At 40.2% G+C, this 20,441-nt stretch overlaps 1 protein-coding gene across 1 annotated transcript in view; it reads right to left on the bottom strand.

Annotated features, from left to right (window-relative positions):
• LOC126262228 (ubiquitin carboxyl-terminal hydrolase 14) overlaps positions 1-20,441 on the bottom strand; it is a 122,477-nt gene that overhangs the window by 33,247 nt on the left and 68,789 nt on the right. Inside the window, exon 6 of the mRNA XM_049958681.1 lies at positions 7,882-8,038. Coding sequence (XP_049814638.1) covers positions 7,882-8,038 — 157 coding nt within the window. The remainder of the gene's footprint in view (positions 1-7,881; positions 8,039-20,441) is intronic.

Here is a 20,441-nt window from a genome sequence, read left to right as displayed (position 1 = left end):
TGCCGTTCAGTTGGTATCATCCCAGTTCTCCATATCTCCTCAAAAAGTTGGACTAGTACATCTATAGTTTTATTATTTGCCAGCTTCAGTAGTTCCACCACTATTGAATCCTCTCTAGATGCCTTATTATTCTTAATGTTGTTGTTGATCTCTCTGATCTCCTCTTTACCAGGTGGAGATGAGTTGGGTAATTTGTGGATTGGGGGACATACAGGAAATCTTTCTTTCAGTTCAACACAATTAAGTAGATTTTCAAACTAACGAGACATGATCGTGCAGTTTTCTTTGTTGGTCAGGCTGAGCTTTCCATTTTCGTCTCTAAAACAAAGACTAAGGGCTTGGTATCCTTTCAAATTCGACTTAAATGTCTGATAGAAGACTATGGCATTGTTTCTGCGGAAATCCTGATCAATCTGTTCTAACTGCTGTTTCTCATACTATCGCTTAGCCCTTTATAAAGTTCTAGCTGCATATTTTCGAACTTCATGGAATAAATCAAAATCTTCAACCCTCCTGGTTGAGTTCCCCTTTTCCCAGGCATTTGTTCTTTGGGCCACCACCTCACCACAAACCTCATTCCACCATCTATGTTTTCTCTTTTTATATTCCATGATTGCAGTATTAGTGGCTTGTTGGATATTGGAGGCAATGTCCATTCATTTATGAGATTCAAATGTCAGTTGCTGGTTGTATTTATCTAATACGTCTAGACTGATTTTGAGCTTCGCATCATCATATTTATGAATTTTATTTCCAGTTTTCACGGCCTTATTGAGAGGGATCAAAATTAATTTCATCTTGGAGAGGTAATGATCCGAGTCAAACTGGGCACCTCTTTGTACTTTAACATTCATTATTATCTTAATTGCTCTCCTAGAGATTGCTACATGATCATTCTGTTTCTCTCCAGACTTCATTTAATGTTATACTTATCCGTTTCAGTTTTTATATCCAGTATCAGTGGAAAACTAAACAGCAACAAAAAACTTAAGTAGTTTACAGATGGAAAAAAAACCCTCAGGATTCTACTTATGAACGTAAAAATCACACACATTACTTACAAAGTAGTAGCAATATCATGAAAAGAAAAGTTGCTACCCACCATATAATGGAGATGCTGAATTGCAGAAAGGCACAACAAAAAGACTGTCACAAATAAAGCTTTCGGCCATTAAGGCTTTCATCAACAATAGACAACACACACACACACACACACACACACACACACACACACACAGTCTCAGGCAGCTGAAACCACAGTGTGTCTGTCGTCTATTGTTGATGAAGGCCTTGATGGCCGAAAACTTGATTTGTGGCAGTCTTTTTGTTGTGCCTATCTGCGACTAAGCATTTCCACTATATGGTGAGTAACAACTTTCCTTTTCATAATATTGTTACATTCCACACTGGATTTTCCATTGTTTCATTACAACATAGTATATCAGATGGATCAAAAATGTATACCGTATTTACTCGAATCTAAGCCGCACTCGAATCTAAGCCGCACCTGAAAAATGAGACTCGAAATAAAGGAAAAAATATTTTCCCGAATCTAAGCCGCACCTGAAATTTGAGACTCGAAATTCAAGGGGAGAGAAAAATTATAGGCCGCATCTCCAAATCGAAACAAAGTTGGTCCATTGTAATATGAGACACAATTTAGGTCGAATGAATGACGATACAGCTACAGTAGTTTGGTTCGAGTCGTAAGTTAGCAGTTAAGCTCTACCAGGTAGCCATTGCTATGCGTCAGGCGCTCCGTCCGTATTTATACGGGTACCCTTCCTTTTCCACGTGCTTCGTCTGGTTTGAATTGATAGCTTAATTTTCTTTGATCTGATAAGCACAATTTTCTTTGTTAAAGGTGTTTACGTCACTCTAAGCTGAAAATGCGTTACTGTACTGTGTCATGCATTGTTTGTCGCATTCTGATAGTGCGTGTTTACGGCCTGTCGCCGCTCGCGGCATGGCTTGCTTTTGTGTGCGCTACCGCCGCTTTTTTTCCTATTTAAAAAAAAAAAAAAAAAAAAAAAAAAACGGGGGGAGAGAGCGAGAGAGAGAGAGAGAGAGGAATCGTCTCATTAGCGAAACAATGGCAAGAAACTGCTATTTGTTGTTACTTACACTGCTACTTTCTTTGATAATGATCAACAAGAACCAAATAATAGACTGCGTATGATAGAAGATGTTCTGAACGAGAGTTTAGCGAAAATTTTTCTCCGTTTGTAAATCTTTGCAGGCGCCTCCTTAGTACATTACATTCTACACAGAAATTAGAGTCATCTTAGATTTAAAAATCTAGGCAATTGCCGTGCTTCATTTCTGATTGTATCACTATTAAGCATAAGAATAATACGAATATAAACATGACATGATATTTATATTCTTCCGCGTTTGCTGTTGTCTCACTAGTTTCGTAGTTTATTAGGCAGACCAGATTTAAATGAGATAGCAGCAAACATGAAACAATACATGGCAAAATGTTTATATGCGTATTATTCTTATGGTGACGAGAATACTGCATTTGATTCACAATTTATAAAAGTTGCTATTATATCAACCATCTCTTCTCACAGGTAGGAAAAAATTCAGAACGTAGAGTTGGCCATATTGACAAACATCCCAAAAGTCTTGCCAGTCGGATTTTCGTAGTACATTGAAAATAGCTCGTCTTCCACCTTTTTTTTTTAATTTATTTACTGACGCAGAGGTTTTGGCGCCAGTATTTATCTTTGTGCCTACAAAGCATGCCTGTGTAGCACTACATATATTCGACGGCAGAAGTAAGTTGTGGCGGCACCCACCAACTTTTTTCAGAATTTCCGCTGGCTTTGCACTCGATTCTAAGCCGCAGGTGGTTTTTTGGATTACAAACACTGGGAAAAAAAGTGCGGCTTACATTCGAGTAAATACGGTACTACTCATAAATGACTCAACAATGTAAAGTCATAAATCAGACAGGTAGGTTATAGTCTAGTGCATAACAGGTTGTGTAAATATTTCTGACAGTTACCAAGTACGTAGGTAGGACACTATGCAATGGTGGTGACACTATGCAATGGAATCTACTATTGTCGCTGATAGCACACATTGTTGAGATACCTACCTTACCTCCGAGCAAATGGACTTGCCCGTCCCACGTCACCGGTGTGTGCACAATCAAGAGAAACACAGTCACTTGTGAGCCCGTCCCACGTCACCGGTGTGTGCACAATCAAGAGAAACACAGTCACTTGTGAGCAAGTGGTCTAACATAATGGTGTCACTACGTTTTTGAAGCAGGAACAACGGAGATGGATCAAGATTGAATGTGCCAGAGAGTGTACAGAACGACAGCGTCATCAAGGTCTTCAAGAGGCATGCAGGAAAACAGCGTTGCCGTAAAGAACAGTGGCACACTGGGTAAAAGCCTTCAACAAAGGTCAGCACACTGTGGCAGACATGCATCGGGCAGGTCATCCTAGAGTCTCTGAAGAAGTAGGGCATGCTGTTGCCTCGTTAGTGGACAGTGATTGACGCCATACAATGCGTGAGCTTGCCCACGCAACCGGGTTAGCGCATAAGACTGTGCTTCGCATCCCGAAGGGACACCTGAGCATGTGAAAAATTGCATCACGATGGGTTCCGCGTGACTTGAGGGAAATACAGAAATGGATGGGTTACAACACTGCTCAGATGCACTGAGTGCTACGAGCGCGAAGGAGAGGCTTTCTTACGCCATATCGTAACACTGGATGAGACATGGGCCACATTGTAGAAGCCAAAACTGAAACGCCAATCCAACGAATGGTGTCATTAGGGGTTGCCACGAAAGTCGAAAGTGCGTCATAGCCTCAGTATGGTGAAAGTTAGGGAGATTCTCGTGTAAGACTATGATGGTGTTATCCTAACGCATTATGTTCCTCCATGGCAGGCCATCAATGTACAGTATTACTGTTCATTTTTGGAGCATCACCTGTGACCAAATTTGCGAAAGAAGCAGCGACACTTTCTGCACAACCCACCCATCATTTTGCACGACAATGCGAGGGCGCATACAGCGCAAGCTGTGGCTGCTCTGTTAGGTCGATGGGACTGAGAATTACTGTACCATCCACCATACTCCCCAGACTTAAGTCCTTGTGACTTTGATTTGATTCCGAAGATAACGTAACTACTTTGTAGCATTCGCTTCAGAACTGTTCCAGTGATTCAACAGGCAGTAGACTGCTCCATTCACACCATCAACAGAACAGGCTCTGCTAATGGTATACTACGCTTTCCACATCGCTGGCAACAGGTTCTACACACTATTTAAGTTCCAACCTTCGTATATGACTCACAGCCATACATAACCTAAGATAATCAATGTGTATAATATCCAAGTTTAAAATACACTCTAGGACAAAAAATTGCCACGAAGTAATTATCAGAATGGGATGGATATTGACGAATGTGATGTATATGTGCAGACAAATAAATGATATCAATTTCAGAAAAAAATTGGATGATTTATTTAAGAGAAAGAGCTTCGCAAATTGAGCAAGTCAATAATGTGTCTACCTCTGGGCCTTATGCAAGCACTTATTTGACTTGGCACAGATTGTTAAGATGTGTAGGACATCCCCCTGAGGAATATTGTGCCAAATTTCGTCCAATTTGCATGTTAGATCGTCAAAATCCTGATCTGGTTCATCCTTAATGCTTCTAACATTCTCAGTTGGAAAGCGATCCGGCAAACACAAAGACAAGCAGTAAAACACTTGTTGGTGCAGGTGGGTGGTATTTTGCTGGCATGTATACTCGCTTGACATGAAGGGCAACTAAACAGGGTTTAGAATAATGTCGATGTATTGCAGTATTACGAGGGTGCCGTGGATTACGACCAAAGAGGCTCTGCTAAGAAAAGTAATGGCATCCCAGTTCGTCACTCCTGCTTGTCGTGCCATTGTGGACAAGCTGGTATTCCTCCGCTGTCGGGAGCATCTCCAGACAACTAACTGGTCATTGGGGCTCAATTTGAAGTGTGACTCTTCACTGAAGACAATTCTACTCAGATTTCAGACTGAAGATGTGTCTGGGCTGTGTGCGGACTGTGGACAGAGCAACCATTTGGTCCGAGGGAGAGAGGGAGGAAGGAGACTCTAGCCTGTCCTCGGGTGTGGGCCACTGATGGAGTGTCAGTTCGGAAGGAAGGCGAAAGGAGGTAATGTGGTTGCTTGGTGAAATATTGAGCCCACTGAAAACTGACATCCAGCTATTCATACATGAACTTTTTCTTCAAGAATTATGTCAGGAGAAATTAAGAATTACAAAGCTGAATGGATCACTGTTTACATCATTATGATCAAGTAATATAACATGTACAAATGGCACAGGGACATTGTTTTCTAAAAACACTTTACACAAACTGATTTTATCCCATTATGCCCCCTGGATGCCACACAGCTCTATAAAACACAAGTGTTCTCAGTCCATGTAATCAGGAAATAAAATACACTGTACTCCTGATTATTTGTGTGTGAATTACCTGGTTTGCAGATTATTCATGTATAAAAAAATACATGCAATCTTTTTCTTTAGAACGCACAATAGACAACCCACCATGTGGCAGGAGGAGCGACTTTCATTGCGCAAACAACTATTGTGTGATAACAGGTACTGTTTCCACCGTTTTCAGCCAGCCTGTTCCATGTAAATCGAAAACAAACTTGAGTTCTCTTGTGTTAATTGGAATACAAGTGCCAATGACGCAAGCTGAATGAAATTTGTAAAAGAGATGAAGGAGAAATGCAAGAAACATGTTGGCATTAAAACAGAAATTTAAATTAACTGAAGAATTTAAGAAGGGGGAAACGGCTGGACAACCAAGTGCTAATTACGGTATTGGAATGCAGACTGTTCAACACATTAAAAAGAAATGGATTTTGTAAGGAAATGTGATTCTAGTTCTGAACTACCTGTACAAAAAAGCATGAAGAGATCTACATTTGATGAACTAGATGCTGCCCTTCTGCAATTGTTTAGCCAAAAATGAACATGTGTCAGTGTTTCATGTGCAATGGGTGCCAAAAAAGCTAGAAATTTTTATGAAGCTCTAGGGTTAGAGAGAGAATTTAATGCCTCATCTGGATGGCTAACCAGTTTCAAACATCATGGGATTCACAAACTTACTGTGCAACGAGATTGGCTTAGTTCAAATGTTGTGGCATTTGACTTCTTCTGGGAAGGGTTCCATAAATTTGTGGAAGAACAGAACTTCACAACAGACTAAATTTATAACACACATGAAAGTGGTCTGTGTTGTTAATGTCTACCAGCCAGAACTCTTGCTTTTAAGAGCAAAGTTCATGCTCTTGGATTAAGCTGTGTAAAGAACACACTACAGGTTTGTGCATTGTTAATGTTTCTGGAAACCACAAAGTGAAACTACTAGTGATTGCAGGGGTAGTGTGTGTGTGTGTGTGGGGGGGGGGGGGAGGGGGGGGGGCGTGCGCGAGGGGGGGGGGCATTCAAGGATATTGCAACTAAGAGCTCCTTGTATATTATTACAATAAAAAATAACATGGATGGATAGTGAAATTGTTCAAAAACTGGTTCCACACTCATTTTCTGCCACAAGTTTGATAATTTCTAGAAGAGAAAGGATTGCCAAAGAAGGCCGTTTTATTGCTTGATAACACGTCTTCACATCCCAATAAAAGGATTCTCGTATCTGATTATGGTCTCATCATAACTAAGTTTTCAGCTCCTAACATGACCACCATTATACAGCCAATTGTAGCAAGGCTTAACTTCATCAATAAAACGGCACTACTGGGCTGTTCTACTGAGAAAGCTAGTTGATGAGGATGATTTGGTGGTATTCTGGAAGCAGCTGACGAATCTAGATAGCATACATTGTATTTCTGATGCTGGTAGCAAACCAAACCCCATACCCTAGTTCGATCATGGAGGAAAATTCTTCCAGATATAAAAGATAGTGATTTGTAGGTTTCAGTGATGAGCAAAAAACAACTGCACGAATGGTGAATCTGGCAATGTATTTACATGCTTCTGAAGATGTCGATGATGAAAATTTGAATGAGTGGCTGAAGACTGACAAGTGTGAATCCGACTTCCAGTACAAGAGCGATGCCGAAATTGTGACTGCTGCTTCAGAATAAAACAAAGAGGACAGTGAATGTGAAAGTGGGGATGAAGACAGTGACCTTGTCAGACACTATCCCGCATTGCAGTGTGCTGATACCCTTCTAGATTATATGAGCCAGAGGGCCTTTCAGTACAACTGCATTATTGCTGCAAGAAAAATTCAAACTGCCATGCGAAAAAATGTCAGTTCCTCTCAGAAGCAGACCATCATCACAGACTCATTTAAGAAATAACCATGCCTACAATGTCTATGAACAGAAATTTGATAAACTTTTGAACAAAGAACACGTGTTTTCAAATCTCTCTACTATTCACGTTTTTCAATTTGTCACACATCATCTGCCCCACATTACCCCAGATAATCGGGAGTGTACTATACACAGCAGAAGAAAAATGTAATGTTTAAATAAGTTTAGCAATAACAACAAAAATTTACAAAGTGGTAACTGGGAGGTTGCTACAATTATGGTATCTCAAACAGTGGAAAATCCAGGATGGAATGTAACAATATAGTCATATGATATATTTTGGATATCCTGTCTTATTTCCAGATACAGACACAAACAAGGAGAGTCACTGTTTTGCCTTGGGTACTTCACTAAATTATCTACATTTTATGGCAATGACACACACATTCACAAAGATGACAATAGCCTGGGACTGAAATAACAATATGCACCACACTTAAGCACTTATGGGTCAACCTGGCTATATTCCGACATGAAGAGAAGACATTTACTATATACTCACAGATCTTAAGCCTGAATGCATGTATCGGACATCTTGCGATATGAAGCAACTCAGCTGCAGAAAGTTTTCTATGCTGTGACTTGGAGGTTCATCTTCGGACTCTGTACACTTCAATTCAACATCAAAGGTACCACCAAAGTACTGGTCTACCAGTGACCTGTAAATTGAAAGATCAAATTAACAATTTAGCTAATTAACTTGACATCATTTGCAAACACACACACACACACACACACACACACACACACACACACACACACACACACGAGGCTGTACATGCATTACGAAAGATTGATTGGGCTGAGAAGGTAGTAGCTTCACATAGATTCAGTGAGGAAAGGAAGGAACAGGATAATGGGACATGTATTAAAAGATTTGGGAATAATTTCCATGGTACAGGAGGAAGCAGTAGAGAGCTAAAATTGTAGGAATGGCAGATATCTGAACACATCCAACAAATAAATCAGGACATTTGGTTTTAAGTGCTATCCTGAGAAGAAGACATTAAGGCATGAGGGTAAAACCATGTTGGCTGCATCATGCCAGACTGAATGGTAACATAAAAATACAACTTGTGGAGACCAATTCTAAGAACAAAATATTTTTGTATTTCTCGTCAAGCCAGATTGCTGTGATACTGGTAGTTCCCATTAGGTAACAGCTTTTATTTTTCCCAGAGGATCAGGCAGGTTGCACTTCAGATATATTGTGAAATGTCAATGAAATGGTTGAATTGGAATAGCAATAACATTTTATTAGAGTCATATAAAAATAAAATTCACACAAAAGCAGAAGCATTGAGTTGTTCACAGGCATTTTGTGTGTGCCTGTTGACAACAACAGGGTTGCCACAAGTTTCCCCAAGTGAAATTTCCTGATATTTCCCTGATTTCCAGACAAGTTTTAGCATTTTTCCCAGACAAATTTTGAGATCTCAAGGGTAAGCAAAGATGTAAGTTGACAAAAAAATTAAGGACTTCTGTATTTCTAAACATGTGAGCAGATATTTTAGGTACTAACATGTACATCTTTTGTAATGTGCTGTTATTAGACAGAGAAAGCAAGCCAAATGGTATATGTGCTTCATTAAATCCACTGATGTTATTTTATTTCAGTAAAACGAAACACATCTGTTGACAAAAACAGACAGTTCATTGGAGTCGCAAGACAGATTTAAAATACCTTCACTGATTTCAGAAGTAACCTCAGAAAAAAGTAGGCCTCTTGAAAGAATTGTACAAGGCAGGAGACAGTTGTGTAAACCAACACTATAGGTGACCATCAATAAAATATTTGTTGTACTATGTTCGTTATTGTTGGTTATTACACACTGTGTTACATCTATTATTTTACAGGTATATACACTCCTGGAAATGGAAAAAAGAACACATTGACACCGGTGTGTCAGACCCACCATACTTGCTCCGGACACTGCGAGAGGGCTGTACAAGCAATGATCACACGCACGGCACAGCGGACACACCAGGAACCGCGGTGTTGGCCGTCGAATGGCGCTAGCTGCGCAGCATTTGTGCACCGCCGCCGTCAGTGTCAGCCAGTTTGCCGTGGCATACGGAGCTCCATCGCAGTCTTTAACACTGGTAGCATGCCGCGACAGCGTGGACGTGAACCGTATGTGCAGTTGACGGATTTTGAGCGAGGGCGTATAGTGGGCATGCGGGAGGCCGGGTGGACGTACCGCCGAATTGCTCAACACGTGGGGCGTGAGGTCTCCACAGTAAATCGATGTTGTCGCCAGTGGTCGGCGGAAGGTGCACGTGCCCGTCGACCTGGGACCGGACCGCAGTGACGCACGGATGCACGCCAAGACCGTAGGAACCTATGCAGTGCCGTAGGGGACCACACCGCCACTTCCCAGCAAATTAGGGACACTGTTGCTCCTGGGGTATCGGCGAGGACCATTCGCAACCGTCTCCATGAAGCTGGGCTACGGTCCCGCACACCGTTAGGCCGTCTTCCGCTCACGCCCCAACATCGTGCAGCCCGCCTCCAGTGGTGTCGCGACAGGTGTGAATGGAGGGACGAATGGAGACGTGTCGTCTTCAGCGATGAGAGTCGCTTCTGCCTTGGTGCCAATGATGGTCGTATGCGTGTTTGGCGCCGTGCAGGTGAGCGCCACAATCAGGACTGCATACGACCGAGGCACACAGGGCCAACACCCGGCATCATGGTGTGGGGAGCGATCTCCTACATTGGCCGTACACCACTGGTTATCGTCGAGGGGACACTGAATAGTGCACGGTACATCCAAACCGTCATCGAACCCATCGTTCTACCATTCCTAGACCGGCAAGGGAACTTGCTGTTCCAACAGGACAATGCACGTCCTCATGTATCCCGTGCCACCCAACGTGCTCTAGAAGGTGTAAGTCAACTACCCTGGCCAGCAAGATCTCCGGATCTGTCCCCCATTGAGCATGTTTGGGACTGGATGAAGCATCGTCTCACGCGGTCTGCACGTCCAGCACGAACGCTGGTCCAACTGAGGCGCCAGGTGGAAATGGCATGGCAAGCCGTTCCACAGGACTACATCCAGCATCTCTACGATCGTCTCCATGGGAGAATAGCAGCCTGCATTGCTGCGAAAGGTGGATATACACTGTACTAGTGCCGACATTGTGCATGCTCTGTTGCCTGTGTCTATGTGCCTGTGGTTCTGTCAGTGTGATCATGTGATGTATCTGACCCCAGGAATGTGTCAATAAAGTTTCCCCTTCCTGGGACAATGAATTCACGGTGTTCTTATTTCAATTTCCAGGAGTGTATTAAAAACAAAGATTCCATGACTTACACACGGGAAAGTGCTGGTAGACAGACACAATAAAAAACACACAAACACACACACAGAATTTCAAGCTTTCGCAACCAATGGTTGCTGTGTCTGTATATGTGTGGATGGATATGTGTGTGTGCGCGCGCGCGCGCGAGAGTGTATACCTGTCCTTTTTTTCCCCCTAAGGTAAGTCTTTCCGCTCCCGGGATTACCCTCTCCCTTAAAACCCACATCCTTTCGTCTTTCCCTCTCCTTCCCTCTTTACTGACGAAGCAACCGTTGGTTGTGAAAGCTTGAAATTCTGTGTGTGTGTTTGTATGTTTTTTATTGTGTCTGTCAACCAGCGCTTTCCCGTTTGGTAAGTCATGGAATCTTTGTTTTTAATATATTTTTCCCATGTGGAATGTTTCTTTCTATTTTATTTATATCATTAATTTGAACCCAACAATTACGTTTGTTATTGTCACTGTTGCATTTCGAAATCTTTTCTGTCATCTTTCTTTCACTTTTTGTTTGTACAAGTAGTTTCACTTTGTATTCATCTTCCCTTTTTTCCGTAATCTACCATACATTTTATCCTGCCTAAATATACTCAATAATACGTAATTTACTTCCAAACCATAACATAAAAATTTATAACGCTTTCAACATTACCGCTGCTATAAAATCCACTGTTGCCAGTTTACAAACATTTCGTGTAACCTCGTGAATACTATTTCACAGCTTCAGTTCCTTTCACGCATTAAACAACCATTTCAGCTATTTCCAACAACTTTCGTTTTATTTCCATTCCCGTTTTTTCCCACATAACCGAACATTTTTTAGCAGCTTCCCACAGGTTTAAACGTTATTATTTCTTCGTCAGACAATTGTTAGCCTCATTTTCATAATCTGCCAGTACATAACCAGTCCTTTGAATACATTTACACACAGCTTTTCCGAAATTTTCCAGAATTTCTCCACCCTTTAACGTGTTTTGGAGGCTACACAACTACCTAACCTTTGTACCAACCTTAGTTCAGCACAGGATCAACATAGCTCATCTCAAACCAACACTTTTTCGACTTTTTTCACATCTTTATCTCTCCCTATATATTTTTATTTTCACTTTAGCCTCATGTTACCCTTTCCACCTTCTAATACCATGTCACCCTCACAACATCCCTACAACGACCCCATTAAATTTTATTTACATTCCCTCCGCAAACATGCCCTCACCCTAGCCAGATTACACTCCCATATTTTATTTACTCAGGCTTGTCTGACATTTGGCATTACTCCCAAAGGCCTCACACTTAAAGTTCCCATCTCTGGCTGTAATCCTTCTTTCCATCAGTCCCTATACCAGTTCCAAACTGCACAATCCATAGCCCTCACCCGCCTAATCCTTCACCTACACATCGACTCAGCCAATGAACACACCCGTCAACTCCTATCCTTAATCAAAGTCCTCAATCTTTCCTCTCCCACATCCACACCGGCTGTTCAGAGCATCCTCCTACAGGCCAACTGCAAATTAGAACAGCATGCCACCCTCCACCTCAAAAAACTATCCAATCTCCTGGTTTCCCACCTCCGGAAAGGCAACTCACTCACCCTCCACAACCTTTCCAAGAAACCTCAACCTCCTCTCATTGCAAACAGACCCAGTCTCTCCCATCTACTCAATCTCCCACTTCCAGCTCCACTCCCCCCAACACCTCAAAATTCTAGTCAACACAATCTGGAACCACAACACCCCAATTCAGTAGTTAACCTTTCCTCCAAACCTCTCTCCCAATCCGAAACCTCTGTCCTATCCAAAGGCCTCACCTTCAGCCCCACTCCCAGATTCAACCAAACTGCCCTTGTAAAAAAAGGCTTGTGTCTGTATGTGTGTGGATGGATATGTGTGTGTGAGCGCGCGCGCAAGTGTATACCTGTCCTTTTTTCTCCCTAAGGTAAGTCTTTCCACTCCCGGGATTGGAATGACTCCTTACCCTCTCCCTTAAAACCCACATCCTTTCGTCTTTCCCTCTCCTTCCCTCTTTACTGACGAAGCAACTGTTGGTTGCGAAAGCTTGAAATTCTGTGTGTGTGTGTGTGTTTTTTATTGTGTCTGTCTACCAGCGCTTTCCCGTTTGGTAAGTCATGGAATCTTTGTTTTTAATATATTTTTCCCATGTGGAATGTTTCTTTCTATTTTATTTTACAGGTATAGTGTGATTTCTCTTTCGAGAAATATCTGAGTACATTAGTGTACAAACTGCCAACGACTGACAACTGTCTTCTTCTTACCGTCCATATTTTCTAACATATAAACTACTTTTGAAGTGCCAAAATGTACTAGGACAAATAAAATGACACACTGTACAATGTTCTTGCGGTAACACAGTCGCAATTCCTGAAATCCATCACCCGTGGCCTCTGGCCTGCTGAGGAGCACTGCAGTCTTAGGTCCATGGATAAATGATGAAAATACGTTACATTAGGTCACACACAAACAGACCTGGCCTGCGGGCAGATCGGTGAGACCAGATCTGACGGGCAGTGCCTGCACACTAGTGGAACTGAATGGCTTCAGATCGGCAGGCCTGATCCATTACAGATACCCGCAGAAGTGGCTTGCTGTTTTGGCCCGTAGTGGAAGTCCACTCGCATGGCCAGCTATTCACAAGTGACAGAGAGCATGTTGATGAAATGAGACCACGGTGATCAATCCATGCGACAGACACTTTGTTCGAATTCTCTGATAATCAATAATAACTCACCATAAAGAAGATTGCTGAACCACAGATAGACCCGTAGAAAACACAATCACATTCTCACAACTAAACTTTCAGCCATAGGTTTTGTCAGAAAACAAGAGCACATACACATTCACACAATCACTCAAACACAACTCATGCACAGGATTGCGTCTCCGGCCACTGCTTCTTCAGTCTCTGAGAATCAGATCCAAATAAACCACTCCCCGTGCCAACCTGTCTCTCGTCGGCAGCCGCTAGGTCAACAGTAAGAAATGGTGGCAACACTGACTGCAAGCTGAAGGGAGTGGTAGGAAGCAGGAAAGCAGGAGTAATAAGGAGAACAGAAGTGACAAACATACTCAGCTGCATCCAGCCAGCGACAATGCCTGACACCTCAGTAAACAAACCATTTGATCTGCTGGGACCAAAAAAAGTTTTTCCAGTGGCTTCTTCCCCCCCCCCCCCTCCAGATTTCCCTAATGTGCCTGAAATCCCCTGGTTTCCAGAACCTGTGGCAACCCTGAACTGAACACTTCCATTTTGCTGTGAGTGGCCTCCTTTAATGCTAACTTATTTATATCCTGCCATATTTCTTACAGCAAAAATAAAATTCATATTTTTATATAAATGTAACATATAAAAGGTGCAGTTCAGGTCCATTAACAAGACATACTCCACAAAAGAATAGCAACTTGAGTGGGAACATTTCATCATGTCATCAGAAAATAATAATGCCCACCATTGAAAAACACCGTTTCTCTGTTTCTTCTGCCCTGTAGATAGTACAGACGCAATCTTACAACTGCTGTGTGTGCTGCATAGAAAGAAGAGGATTCTGCAGTTCTATGCACCCAAAACAAAAATCACAGATAACCAGCTGGGACTATTAATACAATATTTGAACAGTTTTTTGATAGAGATCAAGTTGATTTGATTAGAGACAAGAAACAACTGAACATTCAGTGGCATGAACACTGGAGAGTAATATAAATAATGTAAAAAAGTATTGTGTAAAAATTCAAACAAGCCCTACAATATATTTCATCATCCTCATGAAAAATTCTTCAGTGTTGGATCACGAAGCTTTGTCCTTTCTGCATTTTTTAAATTCTTCTGATAACAAAGCAGTTGTTTGCAAGGGAACAAGGACCCTAGCATGTACTTATTTTGCTGGATTTATGAATAGCCTGGGAAATTGTTTTACCTGTACATCTCAGAATCATTAATGTAAGTCCATGGTTCTATATTTCGAATTTAATAGAGAAGAAAATGTTACAAAAATTACCTCTAATGTAACTTTCTAAGGTACAGAATACGGTGTACATGACAACTGAGTGCTAAATAATTTGCTACACAAGTCTTGAAACATTGCCTCGAAACGCTGGCAAAGTTATTACCTTGCAAAGAGTGTGAAGATAAGACTATAAATCCAAATTTCTATATACATTTAATTTTTGTACTAATATTTGTTTATAACATAACACATCTCAGCTTGGGTTGGGTATCCTTAGTAACAGTCAAGAAACTGAATGGTTTTCATTTTGCTGTATTTATTGTTGTTTTCTTATTGTTTGATGCTGTTTTTTCTCCTAATAATGTGTATATGCTTAAATTGAAAATATTTAATATGATTTAATTATGGATAATGTTCTGCAAAAGCGAGAGTGCAGCAAGTTTTGATGAACAATGAGTAGATAGCAGTTATTGTTGGTTGGTTGTTGAGCAATATGCGAGCATAAATAGTGAGGTATAGCTGTGGATGCATGGCCTGTTTACCACTGTATTGTGGAATGAAGAAAAATTGGGGACAATATGTATTTAAGTGTTATGCATATTGGATGAATTTTCCATGCAATGGTTTAAAGACTGTGATGACATGGGAAGAGTACAGAGACACATTTCTTACCAGGACAGTTTACAAAGCACAATGCAAACTGCCAAATTAAAATTGTATACAAAAACTACACATTTGAATGGTGGTTGCAAGTGCATTTACGTGCAGTGACATTGGCAAACACAACATCGTTCATTATGAATTACAATTGTTTTGCATATTTGGCCACCAATGCTTCCACCAGCAAGACCATAATATACACTACACTGATAAGCCAAAACATTATGACCACTGCCCGCCGCGATGGATGCCACCTGGTGGCATTGCAGGCACGTGACTTGGTAACGAAAGTATACAGGTGGAACAGACAAGGACATGGTATCACCCTAGTGAAGATGAGGGCATCAAGCGAGAAAATCCCTTGAGATAAGCAACTTTGATAACGGACAGATTATTATTACACAGAGCCTGTGAATGAGTATCTTGAAAACGGGGAAGCTGGTCAAAATGTTCACATAATACGGTCATGAGCATCTACGGAAAGAGATTGGGCAGTGAAACCACCACTAGGTGCTAAATGTTTGGATGTCCACAACTCTTCACAAAATGTGGGGCTTGGAGGCTTCTCTGCTCTGTGAAGTATGATTGGTGTCCCTGCCAAAAGAGCACAATGCCGGTGCATGCACAAGAGTTTTGGAGCACACCATCCATCGAACACTGATGAACATGGAGCTCCGCAGCTGACCACCCATGTGTGTTTACATGTCAACCCACTTATATTGTCAATTACTATTGCAGTGTGCACGAGACCATCACAGTAATTGAAGACATGATCACAGCTGCAAACGACCTGTACCCCCATGCTTGATGTCTTCCCCAAATGCAATGTCCCCTTTCAGCAGAATAACTGTTCATTTCTTGGAGCCATGAACTTACTACAGTGCTTTGAGGAGAATTATAGTGAACTCACACTGATGTCTCAGCAACCAAATTCACCTGGTGTAAATCCTATGGAAAAAATTTGCATTGGTGTAGGGCGCCATTACTACGTACACAAATCAGCAACACATTATGTATGTGAATTACATGACTTTTACGTAGACATCTAATGCCACATACCTCCACAAACCTACCAGCAAACTGCCAGAACCCTCATTTGCAGAATCAGTGATTATTTCATTCCAAAGACGGACAAAAAAGATATTAAGTAGATGGTCATAATGTTTTGGTTCATCAGTGTAAATCTTTTATTGCACCTTCACACTAACTACCTATTTCAAGAGGAAAGCTTCAGCAGCATTATTTAACAATGATTACAATCACTGAAATATGTCTGTGTGCTGCCAACACACGACTATTACTAAGGTAAGTTTCTTTCTCTGAATATTGTGATGGTTAAGCAACTCTCCTATAACAATTATACATATATTTTTAAATGATTTATTCAATAAAACTTAACTTTGCTTTGATGAGTTCATACATGGATTTCCTCACAGTTGTTATTCACTGAACATAACTTTCCAACACATTCCTTTAAATAATACTTCCAACAATTTCAAGCACTGAACTAAAACTGAATCCACTGTGTAATGCTTTTCACATTAAAATGTTACTGCAAAAGTTTTTGTTGAAATATATTAGCATTTGTATTACACATTCCAGATTTCTTACAATAATAAGAAATATTCTACTTTTTTAAAAAAAAATTTATGTTATGTCTCATTATATGTAAATTGGCATTAGCCATCTTTATACATGTTGCTCTTTCTTTGGCATGTTTAGTGAAATTTTGCAGTGGATTATGCAATATCTTATTCAAGGTGCTACTGAAGTATGCATATTGTAAAGTGGGCAACATTAAACCAGTTAGCTTTAACCAATCACAGCACATTAGCTAGACTTATTGGTAATGTTTAAACAGGGGGAACACTTTAAACTGGTTAATTTTGTCCTGAATAAAGTTTGTTTACCTGTAAGAACACATCATATTGCACTATTTCAGAGTCATCAGGAGAATGTGCCAGCTATATTGATGAACATTAATAACTATTCTGCTACAAGTGAGGCACTATTTGGTAAATTCTAAGCACTGTCATATTCTGAAAAGATTTTGCATTTCTTCCAGCATTAACTACAACTGACTTTTTACTTGTTTCATTAGTAAGCAATCAGGTTTCTTCCACATTCTTTAACATTATTTCCTGTATTTTACTTTTATTTAAAAGATCAATTAAAATTTTGATGGATTTTTTATGAACACGGTCACTACTGACAAGAAAATTAATGGGGGTTGGGATCCTGGTTTACTGTAAGTGAACTGTAGGCCAGGAATTAGTAGGAACTTGTTTTGTCATCTGACAAGGTACAGTAGATATAGTTAACATTCCTGTTCAAAGTAGTGGGTGTTGATACCTCACAGTGAAAGCGTGGAAAGTGATCATGGAAAACACTTTCACAGGCATGTCTGATAGGTTGCTGTTAATCAAATCAAATTTATTGATGATGAGGAGGATAAATCAGCAGCAGTACAGTTGGAAACGATGAGGGAATGCTCAAACAAAACGTAGAAGATGATTAAGTCAGTTGTATGCACATTATGGCAGGAGGGAATGGTGCAGAGCAATGTGGGATTCAAGCAACTATACAGAAGAAGAAGAAGAAGAAGAAGAAGAAAAGTTCACACATTAAATATTTCACTGATGATATAGACATATGCCTTGTTACGCAGCAAGTTCCGTGATATGAATAATAAAAAGAAATACCAATTTTGCAAAACCACTGCAGCTGCTTTTAGTGCAGAGATCTGGACTTCTGACAGAAATTTTTCTTTCTATAAGACTTGGTTTTAAAAAGCACCAGAATAAATGAGTCATTGTGTGTGAATGAGACAAATTAGTTTCAGAAAAGAATACTGCTTTATTCTGATGAAACAAGGATTCACAGAAATTACACTGTAAATAAAAGTTGTCCCAATGATAGTGTGCAAGAAGTATTGTCAACAACTAGTGTCGGTCAATGTTCAACTATTGTGCTGCACCAAGCAGTGGCGCATAGATGTTTAGTGTGTGACAGGGTTTCACTTGCAAAAATGCTGGGGTGTTTGCTGACAACACCCATTCTCTGTGTTTCTTGTGGATAAGCACAACTGTACAGCCATCCTGGCCAGGTCTTCACTTCGCTTTACTGGGTGAAACCTGATGTCTTGTTTGTAAAGGAAGGAAGCCGTCTCTGGAGGTACTCACAGTAATGAAAGATGATCAAGAAATGTTTGTTCCTGTACAAGCCAATTGTCGGGTGGACAAAGCTGGTCCATTAAGGCATTAATTTCAACACAGACCTCAATGATAAGTAGATTCTCTTCTTATAGTGATATCTGAGTCATGTAAATCTATGTAACATCAACAAAAAAGCTAAATTCACTACCCATTTATTATCATCCAATGACGGATATCTCTTTCCCTTCATTTCCACAAACATTTTCCTCCTTCCATAATTGCAAAGAATATGCCTGGAACATTGTGTGTGCTTTACCATATATACAGCACAATGGCAATGTATGTCACAATAGATGCTTCCAAGACTTGCTGAGTGTATTAACTGTTTGCCATCAACACTGCACTGCAATAAAAACTCTTGTAACACACCAGAATCTCGATGAAATGGCAAAATTACCATACAAGCAGTGTTTCACAAGCATCTGCACATTAATTTGGTACAAATTTCACCATGTATTTCTGCAGCTTTATCACGTGAACCATCATTGTTTAAACAAGTGAAGATTTAGTAAATAAACTTGGTTGAACTCTCATGCTGTGCTTCTGTTGTTACAAACTTCCCAGAACCAGTGCTTACTTTAAGCTCATCCAAATGAGTTTTCTTTCAAAACATCACATATCAATGAACTAAATGAGATGTATGGTATGAGATTTCAGAGGCACTACACATTACTGCAAGGAGGAGCTAAGAGGGCTGTCTCTCACATATGAGTCATACAAGTTGAACTAAACCGACCACAAATAAGGCTGAAGTTTGACAATTTGCAAAACTGGGATTACTTACAAATGAAGCCTCTGTCTACATGTTTAAGAAAAGCAAACAACATCTTAATTTTTTAATACTAGTAAATTTGTATTTCAAAATAAATTTGCACATACTTGCAACACAGAAAACATCAAAATAGGATTTTTTAATGTATTCACCATTCTGTCTGTTAAAAATAATGCAATAAACACTTCTGACATCAATGACAAGCTCCAAAAATGTAACCATAAAAATGTATTTATAATATAAACAAAAACGACTGATCCCAAAATCATTCAATTGGTGCAAATAGTGTTGTGGGATGAAAAAATACAACAAACTTAAAAAATAGGTTTCAACATTTTCTTTGGAAACTAATAAAAGAAGATAGTGGAAAGTAAGTGTATATTTCAAAAGTAACTAAAGAAAGACATTTACTCTACGTCCTAAGCCGAGAAAAAGATCTGAGGTGTGGTGTATGACAAGGGAACTGAATGAATATCAGCCATCAAAAATAAATTAAAAAAATTATGCACAAATACTTAAAGGCAAGGTTGACATCCATGACTGGAAACAATATGAAAATGAAAAGAACAAGAGGAAGAATGTCAGTAAAAAAGAAGTAGCAGGACAGAGAGGAAAGTAATGAGGAAGCAGACTGACACAAGATAGAGTATAAGGTAGTAATGGAACATGCTGTCAGAAAGAAATCAATTATGAAAGGCAGCGTAATACCGGAGGACTGAAGGTATCTATTTTTAAAAGTTCTGCAGGATACATCTATATATGTAGTAGGCTGTATGGACTACTTTACACACGTTGGTTTAATGAGGACTTATAGTTGTTCCTAAAGTGGAATGTTTCACATAGAAGAGACAGAATCTCAATAGGCCCAGATGTGAGTGGTATAAGCATTTATTGTGTCAAAGAGTTCCACGCATCATAGAAAATCCTAATGACTCAAGTCTCATATGGTTTTACACTGCTAAGGTGGAAAAGCCTTTGGCAATCTCTCACTTAAACTGGATGTTCCCACATAATTTCTTGGGCAGTACTAGCAAACAACTTGTCTTAAACCACACAGATTTAAAAGTGTATGATGGAGTTTTCTGCTGAAATATATTTTAATGAGTTAGATTTTACAGGTAGTTTACGGGAAGAAACATTACTTAGCGGAGAAGTA

This window comes from Schistocerca nitens, chromosome 6, assembly GCF_023898315.1.
Source record: "Schistocerca nitens isolate TAMUIC-IGC-003100 chromosome 6, iqSchNite1.1, whole genome shotgun sequence".
Classification (NCBI taxonomy): Eukaryota; Metazoa; Arthropoda; class Insecta; order Orthoptera; family Acrididae; genus Schistocerca; species Schistocerca nitens.
Note: the sequence above shows the minus strand (reverse complement) of the source record. Positions and strands in the feature narration are given on the sequence as shown.